At 38.8% G+C, this 20,048-nt stretch overlaps 1 protein-coding gene across 4 annotated transcripts in view; it reads left to right on the forward strand.

The window, feature by feature from the left end:
* The first annotated feature begins 1,359 nt into the window (after window positions 1-1,359).
* Zbtb41 (zinc finger and BTB domain containing 41) overlaps window positions 1,360-20,048 on the forward strand; it is a 29,251-nt gene continuing 10,562 nt past the window's right edge. Inside the window, exons 1-7 of one of the 4 annotated variants that reach the window (XM_032914742.1) lie at window positions 1,360-1,458; window positions 2,148-3,381; window positions 9,369-9,576; window positions 10,359-10,428; window positions 12,302-12,449; window positions 17,665-17,794; window positions 19,138-19,233. In XM_032914742.1, coding sequence (XP_032770633.1) covers window positions 2,265-3,381; window positions 9,369-9,576; window positions 10,359-10,428; window positions 12,302-12,449; window positions 17,665-17,794; window positions 19,138-19,233 — 1,769 coding nt within the window. In that variant the 5' untranslated portion in view covers window positions 1,360-1,458; window positions 2,148-2,264. Of the gene's footprint in view, window positions 1,459-1,488; window positions 1,556-1,600; window positions 1,728-2,147; window positions 3,382-9,368; window positions 9,577-10,358; window positions 10,429-12,301; window positions 12,450-17,664; window positions 17,795-19,137; window positions 19,234-20,048 lie in introns of those variants that run through there. The other 3 variants (XM_032914746.1, XM_032914743.1, XM_032914744.1) reach the window with 3 other exon arrangements.

A 20,048-nucleotide genomic window follows, 5' to 3' on the forward strand; every position in this document is an offset into this window, starting at 1 on the left:
GTGAAAACACAGAAGGGAGGAACTGTTTATTTGCCTGATGCCAGTCTTGGCTAACTGATAGGATGGGGCGCAGCAGATTTCTAGAGAGCTATATCTACAAATAGGCCTTTCAGTACGTCTATAAAGCACCTTCACTGCAATGTCTATTCAAACAAGGGAAACAAAGTTGAGGTATTCCCCCCATTTCTCCTTCTCCTGGGTATGTCCTTGCCCATATCATCATCATTATCGTCGTCGTCGTCGCCATCTCCTCCTCCTCCTTCCCCCTCCCTCCTCCTCGTCCTCCTCCTCCTCCTCTTCTCCTTTTTTCCCTCCTCCTTCTCCTTCTCCTTTTGCTTTTCAGGGCATCCTGTTTTTTTCCCCAACTTTTTTAAAATTTTATTTTTCTTTTATGTATTTACATATAAAATGTTATCTCCTCCCCATTCCATATGCCCTCCCCTGTCCCCCTGCTTCTGTGAGGATGCTCCCACTCCCACCCACCCACTCCAACCTCAACACCCTAGCATTACCCTACATTGGGGAAACGAGCCTTCAAAGGACCAAGGGTTTTTCCTCCTGTTGATTCTGAGCAAGGCCATCCTTTGCTATGTAAGTGGCTGGAGTCATGGATCCCTCCATGTGTACTCACCATATTTTCTAATGAGAGGGTAACTTTTTCAGATTCAGAGTTATGAAGAGAGTGGAGTTACAGGTAAAAGGGAAAGTTGGTGGTGGTGGTGGTGGTGGTGGTGGTGGTATTTATTTCATTTGGTCACAGCCTTTGTATCATTTTTTCCCCTTAGGTTTGTACAAACAAGCTCTAGAACTTTCATCGTTAGATGGGCAATATCAGTCTACTGGGCATTCTGTCGGAGAAGAAACAAGTTAGGCAAGGGCTCTGAGGCTCTTAAGTCGCTGAAGGTTTGGATGTCCTTTTCTCAGCTTCGCACCTACATGCAAATCATCTGTTCATAGTAAGTTAATAAAAACAAACCCCACAATTTAACGTGCGCGTACATTTTACGCATATGTAAATCTTGGAAAGCCACATAACTATTTGCAGCCCGCATTTGGGTGTTTGCCACTATGGACTGGGGCAGGCTTCCAGAGGAGGTGGCTGTTCCGTGACAGACTGGAACACACTAGTGGTCACGGCGCCAATTCCCCCCAACTCCTCATCACAGCTATCTTCGTTTTCCCTTCTGCAGCCACGTTTTGCTGATTCAATTAGCGAAGGCCCCCAAGTCGCCACGAAAAGCGGGTATAACAGACCTGGAACCTTAGTAGGGTAGCCAGAGCAGCAAAGAAAGCTCATTGCACATGCGCGGGGCAGGGAGGCAGGCGCATGCGCTTTGGCGGATGCCCCCGGCTCTCCGGCCTCTCGCGGCGGCTGGGCGACTGCGCGCGGCTGACGTGCCTGGCGAGCGGCGGCGGCGGGACTCCGCAAGGGGAAGGAGCGCCGCCGAGGTGGATGAGGTGGGGGGCCGGACCCGGAAGTGGGTGGGCGCGGGCGCGAGCGCGCGGGGATCGGAGCTGGGCGGCCCCGAGCCGGCGCGGGAGCCCGGGGTTCCCGGTAATGGGCCTGTGGGGCGCTCGCCCGGACAGCCTGGGAGGGAAGGGTCACGGGCGAGCGCGGTCCCCGCGGACCCGGGCCTGGGAAGGCTTCGCTTCCTGCAGTCGTCGCCCGTGCTGACCCCACTCTCTGCGCCCCTCCTGGGGCCGCCCTGCCTAGTGGATTTCGGAAGGTCTGTCTCTCTGGAGCCATGCCGCGCTCGCCTGGGAAAGCATGCTAATGGAGACTTGCTTTTCGCGGCTGCGCTGGCCTTATTGTCACGGTCACAGCACCCAAACCCGGACTGCAGTCCGGGCCAGCCAGTCTGCAAGGTTTGCAGCCTCGGCGGGATAGTGCTGTCTGTGTTCTGTTCTTCCACCTTAGTCAGGCCTGGAAGGTGTGCTGTGCCTTCACTTAACACTATTCTTTTGTTGGTTGTCTTTCCCAAACCCAGCTCTCCTGGTTCTCTCTGCCCTAGAAATCTTAGCCGCTAGTGAATGCAATGTCGACTTTGTAATTTAGTTACGATGTAGGAAAGACTCGTTGACAGCACCTTTGGTTATTTAAGATTGCTATACTGTGGGGCTCTTACCTGATTCTCGCTGTTTTGCAGACCATGAAACGGTGGGGCACGCCCCTTCAGAAGCTGTTGTTCAAGACAATCTAGTTTTGTTTCATGAATCTTGTAAGCCACTTATGAAGTTTCTTGTTCAAAAATTGCCGTACTGCAATGAAGAAAAGGAGAAAGGTTACTTCAGATCTTGACGAGAAGATCCATCTAGGCTATCATAAAGATTCTTCAGAAGAAAATGCTGCTGTGGAATGTGGCCAAGTGACCTACACTCAGTCGACAGAAAGACCAACCCCTGAAGCTCTCCAGTGTTGCCAAGAGCTTCCCACCTCTCCGGATCAGAGAAAGCTTTTGAGTTCTTTGCAGTACAATAAGAATTTGCTGAAGTACTTGAACGATGATAGGCAGAAGCAGCCGTCTTTCTGTGATTTACTTATCATAGTAGAAGGGAAAGAGTTCAGTGCGCATAAAGTAGTAGTTGCTGTTGGCAGTAGTTATTTCCACGCGTGTTTGAGCAAAAATCCAAGCACGGATGTCGTCACCCTGGATCACGTAACGCATTCAGTTTTTCAGCATTTGCTCGAGTTTCTTTACACATCAGAGTTTTTTGTGTACAAATACGAAATACCTCTTGTTTTAGAGGCGGCAAAATTTTTGGACATTATAGACGCAGTGAAGCTGCTGAATAATGAGAACGTTGCTACGTTTCAGGCGGAACTCACTGACAAGTCGTCCCCAGAAGAGACACTAAATGAATTAACCGGAAGGCTGTCTAACAATCATCAGTGCAAATTTTGTAGTAGGCATTTCTGCTATAAAAAGTCCTTAGAGAACCATTTAGCTAAGACTCACAGGTCCCTGTTACTGGGGAAAAAACATGGGTTAAAAATGCTGGAGCGCAGTTTCTCTACTCGGAGGTCCAAGAGGAATCGGAAGTGTCCCGTGAAGTTTGATGACACCAGTGACGATGAACAGGAGAGTGGGGATGGGTCAGACAATTTGAATCAGGAAAGTTTTGATAAGGAGAGGTCGGATAGGAATGACTCCGAGGACCCTGGAAGTGAATATAATGTGGAGGACGAGGAGCTGGAGGAGGAAGTGTCAGATGAGGAGTCTGACACCGAGCAGAGTGACAAAGACAATGACGCAGAAGAGGAGCCCGAGGCTGCTGACTCTGCAGGAAGCATCCACGAAGGGTTGGCTCCCGTAGTCATTCAGAACAGCAATAAGAAGATCCTGCAGTGTCCCAAGTGTGATAAGACATTTGACCGGATAGGTAAGGCGAGCCCGTTTGCTAGCTCTAATTGTTTACCCTTTGTGGCTTTTCCCCCCTCAGGGGTAATCATTCAAAACTAAACTTTGAGAAGAACATGTAAAAAGAGTTCTGAAGTAGGGAACGAGCTCCAGTTTTCAGCACATAGTTTACCTTGTTATTTTTAAATTTGTTGTGAGTCAGAAATAATCCGGTGTTTACCCCTTTGTGTTGTCTTCATCATGTCTCAACAGGGTACAGGCTCTGTATTTGGAAGAAACACTCCAGAATATCAGCAGTTATTCTGTACAGCTTTGACTTATATAATGTTTAATTTTAGAAGTGCTAGTAGTTTTGAGTCACGTGTACACTGATGATGATATTGTTACATTCTGCACATGAAATGATTAAGACAACCTCAGTGTCATCTGACCTTGGAAAAGAAATCATGCAGTTTGATATATGACTGTTCTGTACTGGGTTATGCATGCTGTTTGCATAGGTTAAAATTCGTCTTATAAGATATTTGTAATCATTTGCTCTCCAAGTAGGTATAGACTGGCTTTGCAGTGACAAACGTTTCTTTGCTTTTATAATGCCTTTTGAATGTATTGCTAAGGATACTTTGCAGAATCCAATATAGTGATTATTAATACTTTTACTCTTTCATACACAGAGAAACGAAACAACTTCTGAATAACTTAGGCAATGGGAAGAGTGTATGTGCACAAGAACCTTGTCAATCCTGGTAGCAAATGTCTCTAGCTCTATCAGTATGAGGATATACACAGAGAGCAACTTTTTGGGGCTGAGATACCTGGGAACGTTTATCTTGGAACATTTTATCTTCCCTATACATCTTAGACTTTGTACTCCCTGCTTGTGGTATGCACAAACTTTAATTAGCCTGATTTGACTTGGAAATTGGTGACCAAGGGTCAGTTCACTACAGGCACTGTAGGTCTAGCACATGGGTCTCAGACTGTTGCCTTGAACAGTCAGCCCGTGAGGTACTTTGTTGAGAGAGTGCTTTGAGCTCCAGTAAGTTTAGAAAACTATAACACACAGTCTGTTTTAATGCAATTCTGTAATAGTACTAGAAATATAGTTAATTCCTCTAAACCTAGCTTTTCCTCAAGTCACTATAAACAAGTTAACGTACGAGTGCCCTTTTAATGCCCTTCAGGAAACTTGAGTTTTATGTACATGAATTCAGAAAATACTACCTATGATTGAAGCTAATAAACCAAGAAGTTTGCAAGTATCTTTTCCCAAATTCCTTCTGTTCTGAGAATCAGTAGATCACAGTCTACAGTTATTTCCAATTTAGTTTTCAGAATGATTTTATGTTCCACTTTTGCCCTTCTGCTGCTTGACCACACTGGGGCTTTCCTTGTACACCCTTTCTTCCTTATGGCCATTACAATAGCATATCTCTGTCTGTCTGTCTGTCTGTCTGTCTAGTACTTGTTTCTATTTTTATGCTGGTTGAAAAGCTTGAGCTTTTATAGGGTTACACTGCTGGGTTTTGAAAACTAGGCCTTGCATACATTGTTTAACCTGTGTGGGGTTTTCCTTCTCATTAGTGAAATGAGATGTGCTGTTAACAGTATGAGTGTTGCGAATTAAATGGATGGTTCTGGGGAACCACTTAAATACTACAAAGACTGTTAGCTGCCCTTGCTAATCATTAATTTAGTATTGCATGCCTGCCAAGCACTGTTCAATAGGTATGAAATGATATATTCTCTGTCCTCAAGTATCTGAGTACATGTAAAAAGTTATCATAATACAATAGAGTTCATCTTATCAGGATAAATACAGGTGATCAGGGAAATGATGACTCGCTTCACGGAACAAGTAGTATTGAACCTCAAACATACAGAATAGGTTAGTATTTACAAGGTAGAAGGATCCCTGTATGAAGGCATTGTCTGTTCTAGAAATTGCTAAGGTTTGGGTGTCTTTTGGCTAAGTGAAGATGCATAGAAAAAAAAAAAAAAAAAGACAGGAACTAAGAGTAGTCAAGTAAAGGAAAGCCAACATGGGGATGACTTGAATTCTATCCAGAGGGGTTTACCTTCATCTGAAGAAACTGCTGGGATGGGCAGGGAGCTTAAAAAAAGGAGAGACTGGCAGTGAGTTACAGCTAGATCATCCTGGCCTCAGTGTGAAGATGGAAGTGAGGCAAGAAAACGAGAAGCCAAGGAGGCAAGAAGGAAGCAGAGAGGCAGAAGCATGCTGCTGCTTGGATTCGGAAGAGAAGGCGTTGGCAATGAAAAGTGGGCTGAGGGTAGAGCAGTGCTTGTGGTGAATGTCAACTGAGCGATTGGCCACAGCTAGAACGGAGAGAGTATGCAGAAGATACACTTGGACTGTCTTGTCTGCCTAATCTCAAAGCCATTTAATAGCTGTTCTCCAGTTCCTCTTAAACCACGCTCATTCCTCTTACAGCATTCTACAATGGTCCACCTTAGATTTTTGACTATCATTTTGCTGGTCTAACTAAATCGAGGCTGGCTCAGGTAGTATGATTTGCGTATTTAGGTCAGCAAGCTCTTACTAACTTGAGCGAAGTTTAAAGGATGCTATCTGGGTTTACATTGGCTTGTGTGGACCCAGTAACGGTTCTTTACCATGTCCTAACTTGGTTGTGTTGTTTATGAGAGCAAGCGATAAGCACTGAGATTCTGCCTGAACTATTAGCTGCACAATACGTAACCCAGAGGTTTGGTTCCATTACTCGGATCTTTTATTCTTTCTGGTGCTGCAAGTAGCACTCCTGATCTAGTTATGTCTTTCCATAGGCTCCCAGCTGTCCATCCCTCATCCGATTCTCATGTAAATATAAGTCCTTTGACCTTGCTACCCCTTGTACCAAAAACCTACTGGGTAAAAAGCAAACTAGAGAGATGACAGATGGGCTAAGAGAGAAATTTGGATAATTTATATTTTTTGTTTCCTGTAGAAAACTGAAATCTTTGTTTGGCGTAAATCTAATCTTCTCCAGTGACAAAAATGTTTTGTGTCCCCTCTACCTCTTTATTAAACATGAGTTCTTTTGGTCTTTTTAGATAGGGGTTCTGCTTGGTTCTTAGCTAATTGTAACACTGCTGTAATTCTCTACATCTAAGGATTTTGTTTCTGTGCTCTTTACCGTATGCTATATGAATAGGAGTAACTCAGAGTAGCAATATCAGGTTAGAAATATCTGTAGGCTCATTTAGTGATACTCGTAAAAACTGCATATAAAATTTGAAAAATAATTTTTGCTGAGATATATGAGGGATAAACTTAGAAACACATCAAGACAAATTTATTCATGTGAAAACACCTTTGATTTACTACTACTTTGAGACAGTTTTTACTGAGTTTTCGTTCAGAAAACTACTGTGTGCAGTTTTTTTCTGTAAGGTGTTTTTCTGTTTTTAAACAGAGACTGATAGTTTGAAAAGAACATGATTTTATATATTGTTATTATAACATCTACCACACAAATGTGAAGAAATGAAATAGATTGTGAATATTAGTTTCTATTGAGGATTGTCTTTTCATACTTACACTCCTGCCACTTGCCTTAAACCTGAGATTTATTGGGGGCTTACATTTTGCTTTTTTCTTTTGGTTTTTTTTTTTTTTTTTTTTTTTTTTTTTTTCTTTTTTTTTGTTTTCTTTAATCTCTGGAGACTCACGTGGATCTTCTGAGGCGAGCTTTCCCTCAGGCATGTCTGCTGTTCTTGTTCAGAATTTTAAATCCATGGATAAAATAGGCTCTGCAGTATGGATATGCATAAATTTAAGTTTTTCATTTCTGTGATTCTTAGTGTTATGAGAATTTTTCTTGGTCTCTTGACATCATTACGTTTATTTTATTTTTTCCTCTTTTATAACTTACTCAAATTTTTATTTTAAAAACCATGCAAATTAGAAAAAAAAATCACAATTTACTACATTTCCAAAATTAAAGGAGAAAATCATTGGGTTTGGGGGATGGGGAAAAGGCTCTGTCAGTATGAAGACCAGAGGCCTTTGATTGAGTCCCACATAACAGGTTGGGAATGGCTCTGTGTACCTGTAAGTCCAGAGTTGAGAGATGGTCACAGGTGGGGTCCAAAAATGGTCTGGCCTCCAGATTAGTTAATGGGTGAACTTATTGTTCATTTAGAACCTCATCTCAAGACAACAAAATGGAGAACCTTGAAAAAGTCATCACTCTGTGCTTTACTCAGGTCTTGGCATGTATACACATGGGTAAGCACCCTCACATTCTCCCTTCCTCTCTCTCTCTCTCTCTCTCTCTCTCTCTCTCTCTCTCTCTCTCTGTGTGTGTGTGTGTGTGTCTGTGTGTCTGTCTCTCTCTCTCTCACACACACACACACACACACACACACATACACATACACACACACACATACACACACACACCGTATTTGCCCATTTTGAGCTATTTAAAATTTTTTTATTAAACTTTTTTAGTGGTCTAAGGTGAGTAATCAATTAAAAATTTAAGTTTAACTATTCGTACTTAATGGTTTTGATATTTAAAACATATCTTAAATTTTATTTCAAAATAGAAAAGTTTTGATTTTTACTGTAATAAAAATACTACTAATTACTAGTATAAGATCTTTACAGCTGTAATAATGTTTATAGAAAATGAACGGCTGCTGCACATTTTTGTTTTTGTTACACCTCATATTTTCAGGTTACTCTTCCTGTTATATTTGGGACCAAGAAATTAGATTCATGCATTTGGGAGTTGATAAATTATTTTCTAATCCTAAGAATCTAAAGAGGCTAATAATAATAATGACTGATATTTACTAGTGTTTACTAGGTACTAGAATGCTTGAAATATCATATATATATTAATTCATTTATTAGATATTCATAAAGTACTGCTAACTCGGGTACTAAGAGTAAATTTTCAGCTTAACTAAGCTTAGCTAACTGAGGAGGGGTCCAGTTACTGACGGTGCTGTCTGGATACACATATGTGTAAGAGGATAAAGATCAATCTGCAGAAATTTCCTTCCTGTGCTTTGTTGGGATAAGGAAGATTTGAAGCAGAGACGTTATTTGTTCCAGGTCACACATTTCTGCTATCTAAGGTGATCACCTATGGTGCTTTCGCCTCTACTGATGGAAAGAATTTTTTGCTAAATAAGAATGTAAATCAACTGAGGCCATCTATTTGTCTCTCTTTGGCTGTCCTTTTCTTGCTGAGCAGCCTGCGTTACAGTTTCTTGGTCATTTCTGTTAGAAACACCTGAATGATAGGGTCTGAGTGGATAAAGATCTTAGGCGTGCATTTTACGGGTGGGACTCTGGCTCTGGATGCCTCTTATGCCTGCTCATCTTTTCTTACTTTCTCAGATTTTACGTGTATGTGCTGGATTTAGCATTTCAGTACTAAACACACAGTCATCTATTTTTGTTAGGAGTTTTTATATAAATAGGTCATACTGTTAATTATTTGTTATTTTAATTATTTTGGGTTTGTAACATTCTTCAAGAATGCCTTTTGTGAAAAAAAAAAATAAAGTAAGTAAACGTTTTTCTTCCTCATGATATTTGAATAAGATCTACTAATCCTGAGCACCGAGTTTGTGGATCTGCATAGGAAGATTAAGTTGCAGATATAGTCAATGAGAAATGACGAGTGGATATCTGGTAAAAGTTAGTTTTACATTTAAAAATACATTGAAAATTTAGAATTTGTCAACACTTTTTTTTTCAGAAAAATTTCAGCCATTAAGATTTTTAAAATCCATGAATGAGTACTTTTTTTTAAACAACTTAAATATTTGAGTAAAATATACGTTAAGCAATAAGCTCAAAGTGCTGAGTGTTTGAGGCTCATTTAGTTAGAAATTTAGGTAAATAGTTTTCTTTTTAGTTATATATATGTATATATATTACGTTTATTAAACCACGCCTTTTCATTGCACTGTGATGTTTCAGTCACAGCACAGCAGATTCATTGAACTCAATTTTCTTCTCCCTTGTAGGGAAATATGAGAGCCACACCCGTGTGCACACAGGTGAGAAGCCCTTTGAGTGTGATATCTGTCACCAGCGTTATTCGACCAAGTCTAACCTAACCGTTCACAGAAAGAAGCACAGCAGCGAGGTGGAGTTTCATAAGAAGGAGCACAAGTGCCCTTACTGTAATAAGCTGCACGCGAGCAAGAAGACGCTCGCCAAGCACGTCAAGAGGCAAGTATCCTGCTTCGGAGCCTGCGCCACTGGCCTGCCAGTGTGAACACAAGTAACAAGAAACGTCGCTTTGTCCGTAGTTTTCCTCACTGTTGATGAAGCCTTTTGACAGCGCAGCAGGTGTATGGCTGGGAGTGTAAAGTTTAAGATGCACTGTGATTATCCTTTAAAAAAAAATCCAGTTTTGACAAGTATGCCTTCAGAAATTCATGACTTTAATTTTTTTTCCATATTCACTTTTACGATGGAAAAGTTCATGACTATTTAATATTAACTTTAAAAATTGAAATACCTGAAAGCATGTAGATTTTGTTTAAGAGTACATTTAAATATATATGCTTTTCTTGATTTCTGTGTAACTTAGATATATGTATAAAATTGTTTAAGCGATGGGACCTATATTCTTAATATATGCACCTGTGTTTATAAGAAGAACCAGTATCTAAGGTGGGTAAGGTTGCTGATTGTTGTAATTCCAGCACATGTGAGGCTGAGGCAGGTTGATTGCTGTAAGCTTACGGCCAGTTTGGGTTACAGAGTGAGACCCCTGTGTTTACAAAACCAACAGTAAACAAGTCCTATTTAGTTCTTTGTGTTTTGAAGCACAGCTTTGGTTTGTAGTACAGGCTAGCCTACAATTCTCGACCCTCTAGCTTCAGCCTCCTGAGTGTGACGTGTGTACCACACTGTGATAATGTCTGATCTTGAAAGCACTGTTGACAGATTCATATGGAATAGAGACTTATTTAACATATTTTCTCAATGTTTTCTTTCTTTGATAGATTTCATCCTGAAAATGCACAAGAATTTATTTCCATTAAGAAGACTAAGAGCGAGAGTTGGAAATGTGATGTAAGAATTTGTAATTTCTATTAGAAAATCCAAGTAATTGGGCTTTAAAAGTAATGGAACTTCTCTCACTTTTAGAACCTATAATTGATTTTTTTTAAATTTAGCCTGTGATGCGTTAGTTTTCTCAGACTTTAGAAGTGGAGAATCTGTCTCGGTTGGTAGTTTTCCCTGATCTGCCCCTGGCATGCAATTTGCAAAATTACTATGCTTGTTTTTATAGATGTGTATGGCAATCTCTGACATTACTGTGGCAGAATATAAAGTATTAAAGTTAACGCCCCATTCCTGGTTGTCTGTTGCTTTATAATAAACCATGTTGAAGCTTTAGGGTCCTTAAACTGCTATTTTCCTTTTTTTCACTTTTGTGGATTCGGAACCAAAGTGGGGTCAAGGCTTTGCTTGGTATTTTTTTGGTTCTGTGTGATGTCAGTCAAAGGAGGATGATCTTGTCTGGTTTTGAGGCACTTTCCCATTGACTTACTTGTATGGCTGCCAACTTGGTGATGCTTGATGGCTAGGGTTAGTAAGGATAGGCAGTGACTTTTTGTTTTCTGTGAAGCTGCTTGGACTTTCTTTATACTTCCAGCATAGCAGCTAGATTCAGAGAGAGGGAGGGAAGGGGAGGAGGGAAGGGGGAGGGGAAGGAGACAGTGGTAGGGGTGGTGGGGAGGAATCGAGATCCAGCCAGGAAACATAGTCAAGGCCTTTGAAGTCCAAGATCATAACTTCCACTCCATGCTATTGGTTAAACCAGTCAGTGCTAAAAAAGAGTTGGGGGAGAACAATTCAGCTGTATTTTTCTGTGGGAATAGTAACAAAATATTGGTGTTTATTTTGTCACACTCTTAGGGACTCTTTTCATTATTTAGTTGCATATAGTTTAGTATTTAATATTGCTTGTTATACATTTTATTCTAAAGACTAACTTGCTTATGTAGGACACTTAAGAATCATCCCCAGTTTTGATTGTGGTTTCAAGAAATCGAGGTTAATTTCTTTGATTCTATACAACATAATATCTTTACCTTATGAGGTTTTATCGTCCTCAACTCTACAAATGATGATATTGGTAGTTTTGTGTGCTCTGTAGTATTTTTTGAGCATTAAATAAAATAATCTTGGAATTGTGCCTGGTTGGTGCTGCTATCTGTTGCTATAAGAGCTTCATTCCTTTTAAGTCCCTGACGTGTATCACGTTTTTATAAACCATCTTTTCTTATTTCTGAAAACTTCAAGATAAGTGATTTCTGTCATTTAATTATAATCCTAATTAAATAATGTGATAATAATGCTAAAAATATTTTTATCCCTGATATAAATTCTGGAAATAAAATTTGGGCTTATTTTGTGGATTAAAAAATTGATATTCAGGGGCTAGAGAGATGGCTCAGCAGTTCAAAGAGCACTCACTGCTCTTACAAAGGACTCAGATTTTGTTGCCACCTGCATGACATCTCACAATCATCCATAAACCAGTTCCATGGGCTCTAACATCCTCTTGTGACCTCCATGGACACCAGGCATGCATGTGCTACACATACTTATATGCATGCAAAACACTCACATGTATAAAATAAATCTTTGTGTTTTGAAAAGAAATTGCTGTCTAGAATTAAGATACTAAGTATTTTACAGCCATGTTAAACATACAATATGGCCTTACTTTAGGGTTAATTTAGCATAATTTGGGGCTATAATTCTAGTGTTTATTTTCCTCCTTTCCTAGCACAGGTAGAAAATCGATTATCTTTTGGTGCTTTTTTTGTTGGAAGATACTTCTCTTGAATTTAAATGTTTTATCCTTGTTATAGCCTTTATATTTTAATTCATGCTTAAATTAAGGTAGTTACATTTTATGTATACTTTCATTTAGATTTGTAAGAAATCTTTTACTCGAAGACCACACTTGGAAGAACACATGATTCTGCATTCACAAGATAAACCTTTTAAATGTACCTATTGTGAAGAACATTTCAAATCCAGATTTGCACGGTTAAAGCATCAAGAGAAGTTCCATCTAGGTAAGTTATACTCTTGTAAAATAGTCATCTACTTTCTGATTGTCTGACTCTCGAAGAGCTCACTACTATTAAACTTTACTTTTTCCTCTTAAAAATCTGTATTGTTTGGAGAAAGGAAAGAAAAGTGTAAAATGAGTAATTATAATCTCAAAGATATGTCTTTTTGTTCAAAAATAGTTTTAGGTTCATAACAAAATTGAAAAAGTGCAGATAGCTCTTATACTGACAGACTCTACAGACAGCATCATCCCGTATCAGAATTCCAACACGGGTTGGGGATTTAGCTCAGTGGTAGAGCGCTTGCCTAGCAAGCGCAAGGCCCTGGGTTCGGTCCCCAGCTCCGAAAAAAAAGAACCAAAAAAAAAAAAAAAGAATTCCAACACATGGTTACCAGCGTCTGTGCAGACATAGCATCATCCCTCAGCATCCCCACATGGTTACCAGCCTCTGCATAGCATCATTCCTCATCAGCATCTTCACCACATGGTTACCACCCTTTACATGCATAGCATCATCCCTCATCAGCATCCTCACCACATGGTACATTTTAAAAAATGATGAACTTCCAAGTTTTGGTACTTAATTGTAATATGTCTGTTATTATCTGTTTGCAAGTTTTGTTGATAAAAACCTAAGAACTTAAAGAAAACCTCTATTGGCCTGTTAGAATGTATACAGTTTGTCTTCTAATTTTCTTCTTAAATGGTTGTACTATTTTTAATTCTCACCAGCAAGGATTAGAGCTTCATTACTATAGTATTTAACATTTAGTATCGTCAGAACTCTGCTTACTATATCATTGCTTTTATTTGCATTTTTCTGGAGATGTAGTGTGGAACATCTTTTCACGTGTTTGTAGTTTGTCCTTGGTGTTCTGTTAAGTCTTTATGCCTTTTGTTTAGTGGATTTATTTGTTTATTTTTATTGTTGAGTGTTGGGAAGTCTTTTTAAAAGTACGTAGATATTTGTGTGTGTCACATTTTCCTATTCCTACATGGTGATAGTGAGACAAGTAGGAGTTGGTCTCTCTTTCCACTGTGTGCGTCCCAAGGATGGAACTGAAGTCATGGGATTTAGTGGCAACCACCTTTACCTATGGAGCAATCTCTCTGGCCTGAACATACTTTTAATTTTTTTAAAGATTTATTTTTATTATTTTAATTATGTGTGTGTGCGTGTGTGTGTGTGTGTGTGTGTGTACACATGTGTGTTCTTGCTGTGTGTGTCCATGGAGGCCATAAAGGGGGGAGTATTGCATATCTTGAAGCTAGAATTATAGGTGGTTGTAAATTATCCAGCATGCATGAAGAGTGATCAAATGTTAGTTCTTGGAGTATTTGGTTATGAAGTGGTGTATGATCCAAACTCCTTTTTATATGGACGGGCTTAATAGCAAACACTTTTTACACAAAAGCATGGTGTGAACCCACAATGAGCTGACAAAACTAATGTAAATTTAAGCAGTATTAGTAGTTTATATCTTTCAGAATTAAATTAATAATCTTGTTTTGAATTGATCTAGAAAATTGTACTGAGTACATTTAAAATGGATATTGACAAGTATAGAAGTTGAGTAGCCTGGTTTATTTTCAATTTCACTTTTGTGTTTTTGCTTTTTGATGAAACAATGCTTTAAAATTATGTCAGTGAAAAACTGTTAAAGGATCTTGAATTGTTATTGCCTTGATCAAAGTGTCAGATAACTTCAAGGCCTTATTGTGATTTGTGATTATAATATAGAAAGCACTTATTGCTAGAAGGTAGTTTTTTTTAGCTTAACTTTTTCCAAGTATTTTTTTTTGTTTATTTGTTTGTTTTGACTAAGTTCAATCCTAGTAATTCTAAAAAGCCATCATTGAAACAACTATTAAATTTATCAGAAGTTCTAGTTGGACACAATGATTAAATATTACATGTGAGAAAATTAATTTTATACTTTATTCCAGGAATAACTGCTTTGTGTTTGTGTTTGTCCATTTGTGGTTGTTTGTGGTGTATGCACATGTGTATGTGCAGGTGCCTCTCATTTTGAGCATGCAGAAGCCAGAGGAAGAGGAATAGGAAGGTGTCTCATGTCCTATACTGTCACTCCACCATATTCCCTATAGACAGTGTCTTTCACTGAGCCTGGACCTAGGCCGGTGACCAGCAAGCACTAGCCAATCTTTCTTTCTTGCCTTATAACACTGGGGTTACAGTTGCGCTGTCCGTGCCTGCCTTTTGACCTGGGTTCTGGTGATTTGACTGTAAGGTCTTCATTCCTGTTCAGGAAATGTTCCGATTCATTGTGCCATTTCCCCACCCCACTGCCTTCTTGTTATTGAACAACTAGTTTGATTTGAAAACTATAGTTGATTTTTTCTTTTTGTAAAAGTAAACTGGCAGATTTTTTTTGATTCTACCTCCATTTCTGTTAATGATTTTCTATATCAACTTCAATTAAATGTATCATTTAGTAGCCACTATTTGAGAAATATCAGATAGACTATAGTTCTAAGTTATAAAGTTAGTCCACTATGCATTCTTAGAGCTTCAAAGTTTTAAGGTAACCTGCATTATTCTTTTCTATGAGCATATCCTGAACTGGATAACTATTAGAGCTTTTGAGCAGGATGTTTCTAAAAGTAATTCGTTGTTACTGTTGTTAAACTATTACTTGTTTTTCTATTATACCTAGTCTATTTTACCTAGTCTCAATAAGAGAAATGATACAGAAACGGTAGACAGTGAAGTTTAATTAATGTGCTAAAGCTTTAGTTATAAAGGTAACTGAAAAAAAAAATACTCTAGGAAAGACACTGATATTCAGACTAGTGAGAACCACCTATGGACCAGCTGCTGGCTGTGTAACAAGTTCTGCCTTAGTGTCCAGGGAGGCTGTGGCTCCTGATGAGAGTACAGTGCAGCACGTAATCAAGCAGGTCAGTGAACCTTAATTCTCTGCTCACACATGCTTAGTTACTGTGTATAATTCCTATATGAGGTGACATTTATTAAGAAGAACTTACAGGTATGGTATCATTTAAAAAGAGTAAGACTTCATAGTGCAGTACATTTGCATTCCAGATGTAAAACAGTCACCACAAAGGTCATTTGTAATAGGTTTGAGTTTGTATTCTCTTTTTCTGAATATGTGTTATTTCTAGTACTGTAGTTACTATTTTCAAGAACTCTGAGGATTCTATTTTTGAAATAAAATAATGGGCTTATATTTTTTTCATTATATTTAAGAAAAATATTAAACGTAGGCTTGGGCATTTCTTTTTTCTTTTCTTTTTTTTTTCTCCCCTTAACTCATGACGCTAATGTGTGGTGGCTGGCGATGTGGCTCAGTCCTAGAGCAGATGTGTGGCCTGGGAAGCCCAGGACTCATCCGTAGCTCTGTAAGGATAATGAATAGACAACAAAGGAGGTGTTTAGTGACAGGTAGTAGGTCACTTTTCACCCTCCTTCTACACGTCCATTGCTGTGAACTGCTTAAGCTTCAGGTGAGTGATTCCTGAGAATCACAGCACTTGACATGATTCTTGAAACAGCTTGGTCCGTGATCACTGTCTCCAGAGTGCTTGCCTTTGTGGATCTTATCTACTGTCCTATGCAGTGATGGTGCAAGTGACAAGGAGCTCCTTGTTGTATTCAACAGTACATTTGTATTGTCTCTGTTAGGACTGTATGTCCTGCTGAGGAGAGAGAGAGAGAGAGAGAGAGAGAGAGAGAGAGAGAGAGAGAGAGAGAGAGAGAGAGAGAGAGAGAGAGGAGGGGGGGAAGGAAGGAAGGAAGGAGGGGAGAGAGAGAGAATGGAACAGTTAAGGGAGAGCTTTTAATATATGTGTGTTTGTAAGTGTGAGATATATAGTCAGATACTATAACAAAAAGTTCAGATCTAAAAATTCTATCCTATTTATGGACTTATTTTGAAGTTCTACCTGATGGTAAGATTCTAGCTTACTGTCAAATAAAGAGTTGAGATAAGCTGCTTACATGCAAAACTGAGTATCCAACATGGGGGAAAAGTGGTTTTGGAGAATGCTAACAAGTAACACATCAGCAACACGAAGGTAGATACTGTTTCTTCCTCATACTGTGGGACAGCAACTGAAAAGAGAGTCTACAGGGTCCAAGGACTTTATGAGTGCATGGTTAATGCTTCACTTAACTCCTGCTTGCCGTATAGGCTCATCTTGGCTGTACATCTCATGGCTTTATTTTCAGTTGTACAAATACTGCCTTTGCCTTCCCAACTATTTGGAGACCTTTTCTTTCCTCAGTGCAGGCAGGGAGGAGGGAGCTCTCATAGTACTAGGAATGAGTCAGTAAGTATTTGTTGAATGAGTTAATAAGTAATAAATTCAAATCCCACGGTCAAAGAAATATACACTTTAAATAAGAATGTTTAGTGTACTGACTAGTAATATAGTTTTTGAAGTCTCATCTCACTTTGAATATAGAAATGTCCTATGTCCATGGGCCAGATTTGCTTTAAGTAGTTTCTGAGCACATGTCCAAATTCTCAGTCTTGCCTTTGTACTGTTGAGTAATTCATTGTAATTCCTACTTCACTTCATTTTCACAAATTCTGAACTACCATCCTTCAAACAGTTTCCTTAAGCTGTGTCTGCCACTGCCTTTTGCTGTGTTTTTGTTTCAGCTTCCTATTCTGTAGAACTTACTGTTTCCAGTTACCTTCTCAATAAATAGTAAAATTCAGAACCAGGTAAGGTCTTTGTGTTACGGAGTCACTGACAAATGTGGGTTTAGTTTGGTAAGAATGGGCAGAAATGTGTCACAGTGTTTTCTCAGTGTTTTCTCAGTGTTGCTAACAAATTGTTCTATGTGAACAGCAGGTTATTTCCAAATAATGAACTATTCACTTTTTCATTTTTTTTCAAAAGTTCCCATTGCTGCTTTTATAGAAATTGTGTATAATATTTTCTATTTTGATTCAGTCTAGCTTAAAACTAGAAATTACCCATTTCAGTTAATGAACGCATTAGAGTATTCAAAATGAACATATTTGTGTACACATTTTTGGGCCTAAGGTCTAGAAATGCCTTTCAGGAATAAGTGACCTTGAGGGGAAAAGAATATAAAAACATAATTTCAGACTACTAAGGATTTTACCTCCATGCCTGGTGGTGGTAGGAACAAACTTGTGATACCTCTGTTGAATAATTTAATATGTCTTTAAATTTCAAATATATGCTATTTTTTAAAGGACCCTTCCCATGTGATATATGTGGTCGTCAATTCAATGACACTGGAAATTTGAAACGTCATATAGAATGTACTCACGGTGGAAAGAGAAAATGGACTTGCTTTATTTGTGGGAAGTCAGTTCGAGAAAGGTAAAGTTATCTGTACACTCAGAAAGCTGAAGCACTTACATGTGATATAAATTATTAATAAGTGGTATAGGAATTAGGTAACTTGGGAAGTAAGGTACTAGAATTATGCTTTAATTTAAAATGTAAAAGGCAAGAAAGCAATTATAGAAATCAGAATTTGCAAATTTAGATGATTGGCTTACTATATCTTTTTTTTCCCCTTCATCTACTGGCATGTCAGGATGGCCTTATGAACTCTCAGAACCTGCAGAGGGATTTCCTCTACAGGCCCTGGTCATGCTACCTTCTGGATCCCTATTGACCTAATTACAATGGCAACATTGTTAGGACTGTGCTAGCAATTCAGCTTTCAAAAGCCAGTGCTGTCTTTTATAATAGAGGGCATGTGAGAGAAGTAAAACAGAAAGGCATGGTAAATATGAGTGGTTGTTTCTGAGGAGAGAGGAGAAGGAGATCAGCGAGATATCTGACTGCGTGGCATCGTCTGGCTCCTGACTTGAGCGTATGTTTAATGCTCTTCTTGAAGAGCAGATATATAGAACTTTTGTGTAGTTTTCAAGCCAGGTTTAGTGACACACGCCTGCAACCCCAATGCTTGCAAGTCAAAGCACGTTGCCTATAAGCTTGTCACTGGAATTACCTTGTGAAACACTAGGCCAAAATTAAAACCTTCAGTGTAATTAAACTTCATGGCCTACACTTAGAATTAGAAGTGCTGATTTAATAATATAAATTATGAATATGGTAGGGGAGTTGGGAAATCATTATGGCACTTAATATAAAATCCTCTTTACAGATTCAAAAATTTATAAACTTATTTTCCCCTTGTAGAACTTTATATAAAAACAAAAAGTTTAAACAAAAGTCAAAAAAGAAAAACAGTAAAATGAAGAAAGATACTTTTCTGTTTACTCTAGCTGCCGTTTTACGTAAGCGTAGAACCCTGTGCAGGGGTGTTTTCCACAGAGCTGGCACAGTTAATCTCCTCCCTGTCAGGTGTCGTGGCTCTTGTAGACTAGCGCCATCTGCTGGCAGGGTTCCAGCTCATGGTCTGCCCTTTGAAGTCAGGAGCCCCTCTCTCTCCCTCAGTAATTTTGTCCATTCTTACTGAGACCTTGTAGTGTGTAGAAAAATTTCGAATGTTAGAACTACAGGTTTTCTGGCCAAGTACCTGCTGAAATAATGGTCAGACTGGAACTCTCCATTGTGGTAAGGGGTTTGATATCTGTATTGAGTATGTACATTGATATTAAACGAGTTGACTGTGAGTGTATCTATATTATAAAATATAAGATTAAGGACTCTGTAATATATAATATGCTAAACTTTTTTTTAAAACACAGAACTACTTTGAAAGAACATTTGAGAATACACAGTGGAGAAAAGCCTCATCTTTGTAGTATCTGTGGGCAAAGTTTTCGTCATGGAAGCTCATACAGGTCAGTCAACTTACCTTCCCCTGTATTAAATGAGATAAGATTACAGGCTGCCTAGGTCTGTTTTACTTTAGGTGCTTTGTTCAGTTAAAGCCTTTCTTAGACTTAGGATGTATAGTTAGGGAAGACACTTTACTGACTAGACTTTTGTTTCTACAACTTTAATTTTCTTCATTCTGCATATAAAATACTAAATTTTTGTCATTACCAACTTTACCAAATTCTTTATTGAGCTCTCCTTAAACATTTAATTATTTGTCTGTGAGTGAAAGTAGTATTAATACTATGGTGTTTCAACCTTTGAGTGTTTTCTCATCCTTTGTAATAGAAGAGTGGATTTAATGTGGAGCTAGGATAAGACGAAGGACTCTGGAGTCCTCACTTGTAGATGGCCGTATGTGCTCTGTTACTTACTTGTCTTATATCTGAATAACCATAACTGCAGGTCTGAACGTGTGGGAATTTCCCTCTAAATAGGTAGTATTTGCTAAGAGATACGTGTGATTTCAATCATGAAGAGATTATCTTCTCTTTGCGTTTGACTGGTTTTGGTTATCATAAAATCAAGACTTGTTTTAGAACTTTGACAAGGAAAACTATTCCTTTTACTCCGGTATACAAGAACTTTGTGGGAATAGAAAGGATTCAAACTAGGTAAAATTTAGTAACCTAGCCCTTTTGTTGTTTATCTTTGAATTGGAAGCACCATTCTTTAGTGTAAAAGTGTAATTTTTATATGTCAGGTCTTTTAAAATACAGTGGTTTATAGCTCTCAGTTTCTGTACGGTGTCAGTTTTGCAGAGTAGTATAATCATCAC

The sequence above is a fragment of the Rattus rattus genome, chromosome 10 (assembly GCF_011064425.1).
Source record: "Rattus rattus isolate New Zealand chromosome 10, Rrattus_CSIRO_v1, whole genome shotgun sequence".
Lineage (NCBI taxonomy): Eukaryota > Metazoa > Chordata > Mammalia > Rodentia > Muridae > Rattus > Rattus rattus.